General features: G+C 43.9%; 1 protein-coding gene across 1 annotated transcript in view; it reads right to left on the bottom strand.

Annotated features, from left to right (window-relative positions):
- BLM (BLM RecQ like helicase) overlaps window positions 1-15,160 on the bottom strand; it is a 383,147-nt gene that overhangs the window by 311,457 nt on the left and 56,530 nt on the right. The window contains exon 4 of the mRNA XM_085644695.1: window positions 14,294-14,489. Coding sequence (XP_085500821.1) covers window positions 14,294-14,489 — 196 coding nt within the window. The remainder of the gene's footprint in view (window positions 1-14,293; window positions 14,490-15,160) is intronic.

Here is a 15,160-nt window from a genome sequence, read left to right on the forward strand (position 1 = left end):
TGCAGAGGGTAGAGACTGCAGGAACAATCTCCGATTCGTTGGCTTGCTGGAGGGCTGCGAGGGCAAGAATATGGAGCAGTTCCTCACCATCAGGTTGCCAGGTTGGCTTCCCCCGAAATCATTATTTCAGTGTTTTGTTATAGAACGAGCGCACTGTGCCCTGGCGCAAAAACCTCCACTGAGATCCAGGCCGCGACCTGTCATTGCCAGATTCCTGAACTTCCATGACTGAGACACGATCCTAACCCAGGCCAGACTGATGGGAAAGCTCCAGTATGACTCACAAACCATCTTAATTTTTTCGGACTATACGAAAATGGTGCAGCAGCGCAGATAGTCTTTCACGGTGGCCAAGGCCCGACTTCGAGACCTAAAAATCCAATATGCTTTGCAGTTCCCGGCCCGGCTACGAGTCATATACCAGTCACGATCCATTTTTTTTGATACACCAGAGGAAGTCTTCGCCTGCACAGATGAAAGGGAAAAACTCAGGCCGTCCACCCAACTGCGTTTCCAGTCAGAATCATCATCAGGAGAAGCCACTAATAAACCTGTGGAACAATGGGAAATCCAGCCACAGATCATGCTCGCGACACCACTCCAAGACACAAGAAAAATCCTGCTCTCGAGCAACCGAGATCCGACATGAATCACACCCACCAAAACGGGAAGAATGAGAACATAATGGACGTTATCTATGATTGGCTGATGGTAGACGTTGGGGGTCTCAGGAGACTCCTCCCCTCCACCCCCCGGAGCGGACACTTCTCTTCTCAGTATCTGAGAACTCCACGCACAGTTGGGACAGTTCAATGGGGATCCACGGGACACGGACTTTGACAGATGCTTCAACAGGTTTGAGGTATTGGGGAGGGGGGTATGGGTTTGTTTAGTTTTATTGACTGTGCTATGTCATGCTTTTCTATCTTCTACGCCGACATCTCCAGTATCGAGTCCTGCCATGATGTAAGGTTCCACCCTCTGCATTATGGTGGGATTGGATAATAGACAGAAAATAGTTGGAATATTCGGGGAGGGCTGGATAAGATAGAGGGGGGGCCATACTTCGCCAGGCAAAATGCATATCGGCAGATGTCCTCTTATTACAGGAAACCCACCTGCTTGGTACGAAGGTGCCATGTCTCTCGTTTTGGTTACATACAGGTTTTTCATGCAGGGTTTACTAGGGGCTCACGTGGGGTAGCAGTCCTGATCCATCGGAGCGTCCCATATACATACATCAAGTCATGACCTGAGCCCCTGGGATGCTACATCATTATTGCCGGCACAATTTTCGGGGAACAAATTGTAATAAGCAGTATATATGCGCCCCCTCCACTGTCAGAAACATTTATAGAACGATTGACCAGGATCATGTTGGAAACACCCAAAAGCCTCTCAATAATAGGCCGATTGGAATGATGTTGTAAATCAAACCCAAGATAGATGGCGATGGGGACGATGCGTGAAACAAAACTATAGTCGTTTGTAAGCGCCATGGGTTGGGTGGACACATGGCGGCACCTCCACCTGACCGCACAAAGGTTCACATACTACTCAACAGTTCATGATTTGTTTTCCCGCCTTGACTATATCTTTGTACCAGCAAGCTATTATTACACAATAGCGACGGCGGACATACTGTCAAGGGGCTTGTCTGATCACTCCCCTATAGTGCTGGAGTTGAGGCTAGGGGTAAAACGCATGTCTACGTGGCATATACATGACCCAAAATATAAGACACACATGCACCAGGCATTCATAGATTACTTCAATCTCAATCTAGGTAAAGTGGATTCAGCAGAGACTATTTGGAAGGCTGTGAAGCCAACCATTAGGGTAATCGATATATCCTACTGCGTGGCCCAGCGTACGAAACGTCGGGAGGGGCTGATCCAGACGGAGGCACAGCTCATAGATCTAGAGGAACGCAGTAGAGGGGAGGGTGGGAAACAGATACCCCACCAGCTGCTTCAGATACAGCAAACAAATGCTAACACATTGTGGAACAAGGGTAGGCAGGGCTGGTTGGCCACCCGCAGCAGAATTTATCAGTGGGGGATAAGTCAAGTTCTCTTCTACATCATCTGTGCCAATATGCACTTCACCCACCAACCACGCCCTGTATTCCGAGCACAGATGGCCAAATTCTCACAGACCCGGTCCAAATTGCATCTAGCTTTGCAGTCTATTACACGGAGCTGTAAGCCCCTCAAGATGCTCTGCCAGAATCCACGATACAGCGCTTTCTGGACGATCTGCCTCCAAAGACTCTCACAGATTCAGCGCGTGCAGATCCAGACGCACCCCCCTGATGAGTGAAGAACTAGGGGCGGCTCTTGTCAACTTGCGCATGGGCAAAGCGCCAGGCCCTATCAGTTTCCCATGCAAATTTTAAAAGATATTTCAGTCCCAGCTTATAACACATTATATTGTGGTAGTAAATGAAGCATTTGACGGGGGCAGGCTCTGACCCGATTGGCGGCACGCCGAAATTGCAGTGCTCCTCAAGCCGCCCCATCACGCTTTTGAATATTGAAGCAAAATGATTGGCCAAAGCCCTCGCAAATCGTCTCCTGCCACATATGGCAGATTAGGTACACCCGAACCACACAGGTTTTATGCCCCATCGAGCTACTCGACATAACATTTGACGTGCTCACAATGCAGTGGCAGCAGTTGACCATTTGGAAGGCTCGGCAGTGCTATTATTGGCAGATATAGACAGGGCATTTGACTCGCTGGGTTGGACATATTTATTCGCCCTTCTGTCAAAACTCAATATCGGGCCTTGGTTTCTTTCATACATCCAGCTACTGTATACAGATCACACTGTCTCAGTTAAAGTGGCGGGTGCGGTCTCTTACCCCTTCTCTATAGGACACGGTACTCGCCAGGGATGTCCCCTATCCCCATATTTATTTGCATTGGCCATGGAGCCCCTGGCCTCCTGGGTCAGAACAGATGCACAGATTAAGGGTTTCGAGTGGCCGAGAGGGATTTTAGACCGGATTTCCTTATATGCGGACGAAGTTCTCTTCTTTCTCTTAGAACCTTGTCGGTCGGGACCTCGGCTACTCCGCATAAGGCAAATAGTTGGGGAACCCTCTGGCTTATACCTGAACACCTGCAAATCTATACTGTGGCCCCTGCGAGGAGAATCTGAAATGTCAACCTGGGCAGAAGAGGTAACACTCGCCACAACCGGGTTTAAATATCTTGGGGTATATCTATCTTCCAGCCCATCAATTTTATGGGGGAGAAGTATCATCCCCATATGGACACGAACCCAGGCCGAAATGAAGTCATGGGCACGCCTGCCTCTCTCGGTTCTCGGGAGGTCGACAATTTTCAAGATGGTGTCGCTCCCACGCCATCTTGATCAGTTGCAAAATTATCCCTTTCGGATCCCACCCCGTGGTTCCGCCAAATTAACTCGGGACGGAGTTGTTTCCTTTGGGCTGATCAAACTGCTAGAGTTGCGCATAAGATTTGCTTTCAGTCCACATACTGTGGGGGATAGAAACCCTGATATTCAGTCATACTATACAGCGTCACATCTCTTGGTCTTGAATGATTGGTGGAACAGAGTGACCCAGTCTATCATGTAGAACAGTGGCTGATCAGTGAAGTGCTGCCTAACGACTAATCTCCCCACCATGTTAGACTCCCTCCGAGATAAATGGCAGACAGAGCTAGGTCCCCTCGACAATGACGATTGGACGGAAGCGTTAGAATCCGCACGGTGTGCTGCAATAGCCTCACACTTACGACTTATTCAATTTAAATATTTACATCGCACCGCTTTTTCCCAGCCACAGACTATAGAGGGCAGGGCTGATCTCTTCCCCTACATATCTCCGTTGCGGTGAAGGCGAAGGCACCTTCATCCATACAGTTTGGCAATGCACTGCACTCACTAGATTTTGGCAAGGTGTCACAACCTGCCTGTCTGAAGTATTGGGCTGGGATATACCCCTCTCGCCAAAACTAGTTCTACTACATATCATATGTTCCTGAGTCTTACCCTGGCCAAGAGAGACATAGCGAAGGCGTGGATTGGTGTATGGGCCAAGAGCAACCTATATTTAAGGCACGGGGTTGCCCACAGAAACCCCCAAAACTTGGGAAACGTAGGGCAGATTATAGAGGCCTAATTTTGGAACCCTCACCACCACTAACTACAGATGCAGAAACACTTCGATAATGAGAGATGTATAATGAGGATCGTAACGTGGACTAAATCATGTGTTAGTAGACTTGATGAAAGTGATGTTCATGGTACTGAAAGGTATACGGTTCCGAGACGATGTTTTTAGGGTTGCTATGTTTTCATTGATATTATAAATACTGCTTTATTGATTTGAAAGTCATCAGACTTGCTGCTATATAACTGGCTATTATAATCTGTAAATAGTTTGTAAAAAATGAAGTAGTTTTGCCTGCTGACCTAATAAAAATGTGTTTTGAAAAAAAAATTAATAATAATCCCCAGGACGTTCTATCGTCTCATCTAAAAATAGTCTTTTTGAAAAGACTTCTATTTACATGGACTATTTCCTGTTTTCTTTTTTGACCAGTCTAAACGTCTATGTGAAGGACAATAAAGATTCTATTCAGAAAACAAAGTATCTCTATTGGGAGCAAACATGCTGGATGGCGTGTTTGGATGTATGGAGTATCTACACGAGTATTATACACACTGAGTGTCTCAATGTTTGTAAATGTTTTCTAAGAGCTAGAAGTATTAATTATCTGGAGAACACACATATGATCTTGAAAATGATTGAGATATGTCTATCTGAAAAAACAATTATGTTTGAAAATTATTTTACAGGGGACTGCGATGAGTATCTGCTTCGCCCCCCGCTACGCCATTTTGGCGATGTGATTATGGGAGGAGCAGGTGCTCTGGGGCAGTGACCTGGCATTTTGGACTGAGAAAATCCATGTTTGGCTGAGGTACATCGATGATATTTGTTTTATATGGGATGGTGATGCAACTGAGCTGAATGCCTTTGGATGTGCCATTAATGAGAATAATTTGAACTTAAAGTTTACAATGCAGTATAACCAGAACACAATAGACTTCTTTGACATCAGATTGAAAATTGTAGATGGAGTATTGAATATGGAACTGTTTACAAAAGAGACAGCCAGGAACTCCCATTTTACATGCGTCAAGTAGTCACCCACCCAATTTTAGATTGAGTATTCTTTTCAGCAAATATCTCTGAGCTAAAAGGAACTGTAGTTCAGAGCAAAACTACTAGAGGGTGAAATGTGAGATGACCAAAAGACTACTAGCCAGAGATTACCCAGATAGGGCCTTAAAACAGGCAAGTACACGAGCAGACAAAAACAAAAGATCTCAAACTGGCACAGAACGGTGGAGAGGCGCCTCGTGGACCCACATGCAGTGCATACCCTACTCTACGCGACTGCGTTGCGGGCGGCACTGCCACCGGTCACTCCAGTGGTGTTTCGGGTGTGGAGCCGGGCTCTGCGTCATATTGGCTGGTGGGGTAGGCTTACCCGGGAGACCCCGTTGTGGCAGAACGGGCTCCTCCCTCAGTTGGCGACCCTCTCTGGATTCAGGGACTGGGACAGAATAGGTGTCTCTACGTTGGGATCGGTGATCCAGGGCTGTGTGATGAAATCCTTTGAGGTCTTACAGCTTGAGTATCAAATGCCCCGGACGCAGTTCTTTAAATACCTCCAGCTGCGCCACGCCCTCGCCCCTAGACTGGAGGGTCTCCAATCCATTCCTGAATACAGTCCCCTTGAGGCCCAGGTGTTTATGGGGGATCTCCAGGAGAAGAAAGTTTCTAAAATATATCGGTCCTTGGTGATTCATGGGGCCCCATCCCTGCAGGGTCTGCGGGAACGGTGGGAGACGGATGTCGGGCCGTTGGACGAGACGGACTGGAGGGAGGCGCTGGCCTCCCCCCGTGAGGCTTGTATAGCGATCCGCCTGCGTCTCATCCAATTTCGGTATTTGCACAGGGCCTATTACACGCGACAGCAGCTGTGGCGGGCGGGTCTTATTGCCTCCCCGAACTGCCTTAGGTGTGGGCGGGAGGCGGGGTCTTTGGTGCACACGGTCTGGCACTGCCCTGCAGTGTATAGGTTTTGGGGGAGAGTGTTGGGGTGCTTATCCGAAGTGTTGGGCTGGGATCTCCCTGTGGACCCCCGATTGGCGTTGCTCCATGTTATGGCTGATATTGGGGGCAATATCTATAAGCGCCACTTGCTGCTTCTGGGCCTAACGACAGCCATGCGGGATCTAGCCCGTGCGTGGAAGGCCCCGGTGGCTCCCTCTCTCAATGTTTGGAAACGGGGTCTAGATTTCAATATGGGTCTGGAGCTACCGATCTTTAGGGCGCGTGGGTGCCCTCGGAAACACTTCAAGATTTGGAAGCGGTGGGCCGATTATAGGGGCATTTTCCTTGCACCGGTCCCTGAGGATGGAGATTTGGGGCCTCCTTGAATGCCATGCGTGGTACGGCATACTAACTGTGTGGTGATGGTTCTGGTGGTGTCTGGCGGTGGTGCGGTCGGGGGGAGGGGGTTGGGCGTTGGGAAGGGAGGGGGGGGGGTTTCTTGATCAATGCCGTATGAATAGCTCTTCATTGTTCCTCTATACGACAAAATGTCAAGTGTTGTTGCTATTTACTATGTGGCAGTTTCCCCTGGTTTGTCAGGGGCCTGCAGCCCTTGCCTACTTGATTAATAAAAAGTGTTGTTAAAAAAAAAAACTGGCACAGAACCTTTTTGGTTCATTACCAAATATACTAATATTGCAGAAAAACTCAAAAGGATTCTAAAGAATAGGTGGGATATCTTGGCACAGGATCACATTTTAAGGGATAACATTGGAAGTATCAAAAGAACACTTCTTTGAAGCAATTTAAGGCCTAAAGCAACCAATTGGCTCAAACAGAGTAAAGGCCTGTATCGCTGTGGCCAATGCAAAGTCTGTAAATATAGCCCAAATGTCCAAGGGATTACCTTACAAAGACTGAATAGGGCATGGCGCATTCCTAAGCTGATTACTTGTAAAACTGATGTCGTGGTATATGCCATCACATGTACTTGTGACAAATGGTATATCAGTTCAACGACATTCCCAGGTAAGAACCGTATACCAGAGCAGTAGAGAACCATCACTAATAACGACCAAAGTTACAGCACTGCCAAACATTTCAATGAGGCACACAATAGGGACTGGACGCATGGCATTGATTTAGTGCCTAAGCACTTGAGAGGTGGAAACAGAGCTAGAATCAAGATAAATCTCACAAGTTGTTTTTATCACTCTGATGGGGATGAAAGTCGATGAGGAACTACACTCACATCTATTATAGGGGTAACAGAGATAGCCTTTCGTATTAGAACTGTTTCTGGTGCATGTTTTACTTTTTATTTTGTTGTGTTTCTTGTGATTTTGTGATTTGTATCAGTACAACAATGTCAGAAAACAGAAGGGTTTAAGAAGTGACCGGCTCCCTCTGGGTTTAGTTGTTATATCTATTTTAAATACATTCTTCTTTTCTTCACCATGAGTTTTTATAACGTGTATAAAACATTTGTTTTTCTACAGGATATGTGGGCAAGACACACAGACCAGGATTTAAGGTTAATTACGATAGAGACAGTTAATCTGCACTGGAGATATATTCTACATAGCCGTGGAACTCTTCCTCCCTCTGGGTGAGGTCAGGGAAGTGAGAGGAAAACCCAGCACAGTGAGGCAGATAAACTCATTTAACCAGATGACCCAGCCATCAAAAGATTACAGAAATAAAGAAAGGGACCTTCCCATGACACCCGTTTTAAGCCTCACAAGATCTAGTTGGGGCAATACTAGCAGACCCATATGAGAGAAACATATGTCCGACTATTAAGCTACGTGTAGCCTCACGGATGATTGAATTGGGGTATCATTTATAATGTTATCCTTTAACAGATTTTGCTCGGCCCAAAATCTGGCGAGTTACAGCCACGGAAATTAATTCTCAGCAGGATGCTTATTTCCTTATATTTTAGTTTATTTGTATTCACATTATGAAGCACGTTGTCCAAATATAATTTACCACAATGATTAATGAATAATTGTGGAAATTCTTTACAGGTACATACCTTTAAACAACGAGTAATTAGATAGGCTTCTGTATATGCTCTATCCTCCTGTAACAAAAGTATGGATAACAGGCTACTTTCAGCCCTATAAATAAAAATGGTTTGTTTTCTGTTGATGAAGATGATTGTACAATGTTAATTACATCACTTTCTAGACGAGTGAGAGCCTAACTACAGATAGGAATTGTATTTTATGTGCCTGCAATGTGTGTTTAACGGCAGATAGTCCTTTCACTGTTTTGATTGGCGTCCCGTCTAGTCTTCAGTGGTTAAAAGAGCGACGAGGTGGAACATGGGTCATGTGATCAAGACCACGATTTGGTTGAAACGCGTTGTTGTTGTTTGCTGCCGTATTAAACACACTGAAAAACGCTGATCCAGTGGCTCGTTTCTCCACCATGAGCTTGGTGAGAGTGCATATGTGAGTGTGCATATCTATGTATGTATATAGATATACACACACAGATATACAATGAGAGAAATGAGATTACCAGTCTAATATAATTCACCACATTAAATGTATCATCAGTTCTGAGGAGAACCTTTTAACCACAGGAGGTTTGAAACGAGTCGACAGAAATTCTTAGGGAGCGTCTTGCAAGAACATTACAGTTTAGTGGGCTATTGTACAGAATGATCATCTCACAATAACTAAATCATTTTGGAACCCCCAAGAGAAAGTAGTAATAAGAGGTTCAGTGCAAGGCATAACAGTGATTGGTCACCACTGTGCCTTGTTAAGAATAGTTGACTTGTACTAAGAGTACTTTATAAAGGTTTGTTTATTAATGTGAATTAGAGAATTTGAAGTTTTTAGGTGTTTAAATTCCTGTTCACTCAATTCACAGTTTATCACATTATGTTATTTGTGTTGAGCACTGATGAATTCAATTTAGTTCTGTGTTACACGATTATGTACATTAAAAGGTTAAAAAGTGTACATTCAATGACATGTTGTATGTTTTTCCATCCGCAAAAAGTGTTTTTGAAAAGAATTAGGAATAAACACAGGGACCAAGCCAATTCATTTACTTGACCTTGTTTAATGAGAAATTTGTGTTTAAAATAATAGAGAAGATCCATTTTTTTGTACCATTGAAAGAGGCCCAATCTAGCTGGTTAAGAAGGGCCCTACCCCCTTATACGTTAACTGTCAGAAAGTCGGCATTTCTTGTCCCAACAATTGTGTGCCTGCAGCCGGTATCCTGGGTCACAAAAATAGGTGTAGCGGACCGCTGGTCTTTGTGTATTGCTCCCAGACAGTTAGACAAAGGGGGAATAGGTGTTGGCAGCACACTCATAAATAATTTAACACTAGTCTTTTATGCCCCCAGAAAATTTGGGGCCAAGCCAGGGATGATACAATCAAAATAGGGAAAAAGAAGCTGTGATCCAAACGGCTTCCAGCTAGTCATAAATAATCAAGGGAGAATGGATCACTTGTTGCTGGCACCAGGGTTCAGGTGGTTGTGTCTGATATAGGTAAAAAACCCTCAATCACGTCAAGATATGTATGGGCGGTATATCTTGGGTCTCCGCCTTTAAATACGTGATAGCATCATCATTGGGTTTATTCCATGCATCCTCCAACCCGGAGGGAACCACTGAATTCTCCAGTAGTGATCAGGGAAAAAAATGATAAAATAAAAAAGTGAGGAGTGCTCAAGTGAGTGATTAAAAAGAAGTGTTCCTGTATATGTATCATATACAGGAACCAGAGTCAGCACAAGTCGTAGCGGACCAATGCGTATTAACGCTGCCTGTATCTTCGTACGGAGCTCGTACTGCGAAAATATCAGGTACTAATCCTGACGAAGTCCATCTGAATTGACATTGGAACTTCTACATGTAATTGATAAAAAAAAATTTTTTCAATTCACTTTATTCACCTGAGGTCCTGAAGAAAGCTCCCTGACCCTCCTCTGGGCTTTACAAGAGCTGAAACATGTCGACCGATCACTACGTTTAATATCGCAGAGGATTCATCACACATCCTATCTGCAATTTGACCTTTTTAATGCTTCCCCAGCACCTATCAGAATAAAGACTTTTTTATAGGTAGCATGAGGAACACTTCTTTTTAATCACTCACTTGAGCACTCCTCACTTTTTTATTTTATCATTTTTTTCCCTGATCACTACTGGAGAATTCAGTGGTTCCCTCCGGGTTGGAGGATGCATGGAATAAACCCAATGATGATGCTATCACGTATTTAAAGGCGGAGAACCAAGATATACCGCCCATACATATCTTGACGTGATCGAGGGTTTTTTACCTATATCAGACACAACCACCTGAACCCTGGTGCCAGCAACAAGTGATCCATTCTCCCTTGATTATTTATGCCAAGCCAGGGAGGCAGTAAATTCTGTAGGGAGAGGACTCTGGAAGCTTCTCCAACGTTAAAGTGGGCTCCAGGTATAAATATTGGACCCTCAGACCAAACTCTTCAGTACACATCTGAATCTGTGGAAGACTCAGAAGGAGGAACTGCTGTGCTGCTCTGCTGCAAGAAGCATGCTAATCTGCTGCCTGAGAGAGAAGGACAGAAGCTTCATTTTGAATCCAGGACTACCGGAGTGATGCCAAGGGCTAGCTAGCTGGCCTCCTTATAAGAGCCTCAGGGACAGAAAAGGCTCCAACCACATTTGAACCCAGCATCTGGACTCTACATGCTGCAAGTCTTGTCCACCAAGTGGTGCCACCCCAGTCTTGGGCCCTTGGAAGTGGGCCTGTAGGTGTTCTGCCAGCCAAACTGTGGTCTTTTGATCAGAACTGATGCAGCGCAATGCTTCTCTTCGCAGCTCCGCATCAGAACCGTCACAGGGCAACGTATATCCGAAGCAGGACCTCGCAAAACAGCACATCTGAGGTGCTGCTGTGCTACCCATCCTCAACGCAGGATCTCGCAATGCTCCACAACCTGGATATAAGGTACCTTGTTCAGCGGGCCTGACTTAGTTCATGTAGCTTGCCTCATCGCGGTCAGATTGAACATGTTACTTTGTCCCATTCCGGGGTGACCAGATAACCATAGTTAGCGCTTTGTGCTTCTAAGCGCCGTTTTTATTGAAGTCTTTAAAATTGCATATATCCAGTTCTACCGATTGGATTTTTGTTGTTTTTGTGCCAAATAATATTACATTTCACTCTATTTGTTCTAAATTGGTGTGGGATTTTTCTTGTGTTGTCTCTTCACTTTATTACTGTTTGAAGTACTGCATGAAAATTTCAAACATTGCCTCCCAGTTAAGTGTGACACCTTTGTGCCAAGCTACCAAAGTGTTAAGCGCAGGTTAATTTGGTGTTTGCTTGTGTTTCACCCTCACAAGAATTGTGGTTGCTGCTTGAGTAAGCTTTCACTCACCCACCTTAACAAGTAGTCCGATTATATATCTCCAACATCACAAGGTTGCCCCCAAGGATGAGCCACGACAGGTAGGTGATATTCACAATTTATTCGTGAAGGCTACTGTCCAGAATGGCAAAGACCAACATCAATGTTCTCAGCTGCCAGACATGTTTCGAGTATTCTCAACTCTTAATCATTGGCTTTTCTCCGTAACGAGAGATGGAAGTGTGTAACCAGTAAATATACCACCCCAGCGGGTGTGGTCAAATGCATGGCTTTATGGTATTCGTAGTCACACATAGTATAGCTCAAGTGAGTCCATCTTCAAGTTACGGTAAATAAAATAAAATAACAACCACAGTGGGGAGATGGACAGTTTTGCTAAAAACAGGCTGCTTGCTTCTGCCTCCACGACAGGACTACCTCCCATATGTGGAAAAAAAAAATATATACATACACACACACACACACACACACATATACATACCTACATATATACATACCTACATATATATATATACACACATACCTACACATATATATACATGCCTACACACATACGTAGACACACACATATACACATACCTACACACATACACATATATAGACACACATAGATATACAAACATATATTACCTACTGGCGGTCGCCAGTAGGTAGTTATAGTTAGGACCCTGTTTCCATAGGAAATCCGCAACATTCTATTTTGAATAACTTTGGCGCCGGTCGACGAATCCTCGCGAATTTCTCAAAATAGGTGGGGCGCTACGCTCCGCTCCTACCCTGAAAGTCTCGGGGGGATTCGTCAAGCGGGGGCTGAGATAAAAGGGGGGTCCCAAAACGCGTTTTTCCCATGCATTTTTCCATAGGACCTTTAGACAGGGCTACAGCCCGAACGGCTGAACAGAATTACTAGAAATTTGGCAGAGAGGTAGTCCTCAGGTCAAGGAAGTGCCTTTTGTAGGCTTGTTGTAAATCTGTTCAGTAGATTCTGAGAAAATAGCCTTTAAATCAATATATATATCTGAGCCAGCTTACGGTACGCTTACCGTAAGCTTACCGTACGCGTACGGTGGCGTGCGCGAGCGCGATTCTGATTGGCTGTTACATCTAAGTAAACATTCGAATCGGTCGAAACCAGGAAGCGGCGGCCGCCATTTTCTCTCTCGCACTCTGAGGGGGGGGCAGTAAACAAAGGCAAAAAACATATAAAGGGGCTGTTTAGACAGCGCCCATGCACATAGCCATGTTAGTTGAGTCCTCAAAGATCCCCTAAGGCCAAAAACGGTAAATTTTTATTTTCTGAAAATTTCGCCGATTACGCTTACCGTACGCGTACGGTGCGCTTACGCTAAAATTTTTAATAAAAAAAAAAAAAAACACTGCATGGCGTGCCCGCCTTGCGTGTACGGCACTAACTGCGTAAAATGGGCGCGCGGTGCGCGAAGCGCACCGTGCACGCACGGAACGAACTGCGTTAAGTGGGCGTGCACGCCACAAATGGCGTAAAGTAACTTAGCATTTAAAAAAACGTACAAATTCACTGAAAAAACCATAGGTTTCACACACGTTATAGTTAGGAATTAGCATTTAAAAAACCTTGCAAATTCACTGAAAAAACCATAGGTTTCACACATGTTATAGTTAGCGGAAATTTTACTGATAAAAAACCAATGAAATTGCCCCGTTATAGTTAGTGCAGGCAACTATAACTCACGCGACCGCAATCTTCTGCTGATGACATATGTGTCTTTATGAAAAAAAAATATTTGTAATATATGTATAGCTAAAAATGTATGGAAGAAGACATGGGCAAATAAGTGTCTAAATACAGTATTAGCATCAGCAGAGGATTGCGGTCGCGTGAGTTATAGTTGCCTGCACTAACTATAACGGGGCAATTTCATTGGTTTTTTATCAGTAAAATTTCCGCTAACTATAACATGTGTGAAACCTATGGTTTTTTCAGTGAATATATATATATATACACACTCACAAATATATACATAAATACATATATACATACATATATATGCGCACATATATACACATACACATATATACATACACATTCACAAACATATGTATACATACACACAAATATATATATACACACACACACTCATATATACACACACACATATATACATACACACACACATATATATATGCACACATATATATACACACACATATATATACACACACATACACACACACACATATATACACACACATACATATACACACACACACAAACAAACACACATATATATATATTTATACACACACACACACATACATATTCATTTCATGCACTTCAAGAAAGAGGTACTATGTCTCACTTTCCAATCCCTGAAACATATACAGGTATACCACCCTTGTACATCACATGCTCCATTTTACCCAGATTATGCAACTTGTATTTGCTATACTAAGTAGTATGAGAGAGCAAATGAGCAGAGGTACCGGTAAAGCATGTAATTAGATCAACTCAATTTTGAGGGGCTAACATTTCAGTCTTCTGTTTTCAGAAGAGTGGATTTAGAGAAACCAAGGTATTTTGCAAAAACTGACTCATTATTTACAAGCACAGGGGCATTGTCCCACCAGAGAGACCGGACATTAAGTTATATGTTCATGCACCCAATTTCTCCAAAATCTGAGATGAAAGTTACTATACGTTGAAAGGTAATTCTAAAGAATACTTTAAAAGCTGCACTTTCAGAAAGTTATTATGCTCTTTATTCTTCATTACAAATGTTAATCCCCAAAAGTAGAAGACTTCTTAAACTTACATCAGGTCCTCCTGTGGAGGCGGTGTGGGAAATCCTTCTTCCTCAGGAGAGGGTGGTATGCAATCAACATCATAATCTTCTCCCAGATATGTGTGCGGGGGGCTTACAAGAAACTCTTCATCCCGTAAGGGACTCAACTCAGTTGGCTCCTCCACTTTGCTATTTTGTGCTGTAGATGAATTCTTCTCAAGATCACCTGCAAAACGAGAGCAAAGTATTTTGATGCCAGGGTTTGAACAAAAGTACAGTAAACATCCAGCTTATCTCACAGGAACAACAAGAATAATTGTAAGAAAAGGCGCAACATGCCAGAACTGTAGGAGTAAAATAGTAAGACATGGAAAACAATCTCAGAAGGACTCCAACACTAACACTACACAGCATACAAACCCCAACAGTTATCATTGTAGAGATAAACAGCCTACCACACAAACCACAGAGACATCTTTGGCAGAGAGAAAGCACTAGTAATCTCAGTGATAAGAGAATTATTCATGATCGGGATTGCACAAAGAAACACACCTGGATAGCATGCTTGGATTTTCTCACATTAAATACAACTGATCATAACTTCAAACTATGTGGAATAGCACAAAAAAACACAAAGTCCGATAACAATTCACCAGACAAATGAGCCACAAGCCCACAAAAATATAGATCTCACCTAAATGTGAGATTGCTGAGCCTACAATCTTAGCAAAGTACTATAGTGCCACTGGAGACATGGTTTAGGCAGAAGAGAGTAAGATCCAAACTCACCTGGGAGCACTAAGCCGAGAAAACCCACAATCCACGTACCTTCCACAGATCCGCAAAATCCCTACATGGAACACCACTGTGTGGGCAACCCTTAATTTCCTACCTACT

The sequence above is a fragment of the Triturus cristatus genome, chromosome 3_1 (assembly GCF_964204655.1).
Source record: "Triturus cristatus chromosome 3_1, aTriCri1.1, whole genome shotgun sequence".
Taxonomy (NCBI): domain Eukaryota; kingdom Metazoa; phylum Chordata; class Amphibia; order Caudata; family Salamandridae; genus Triturus; species Triturus cristatus.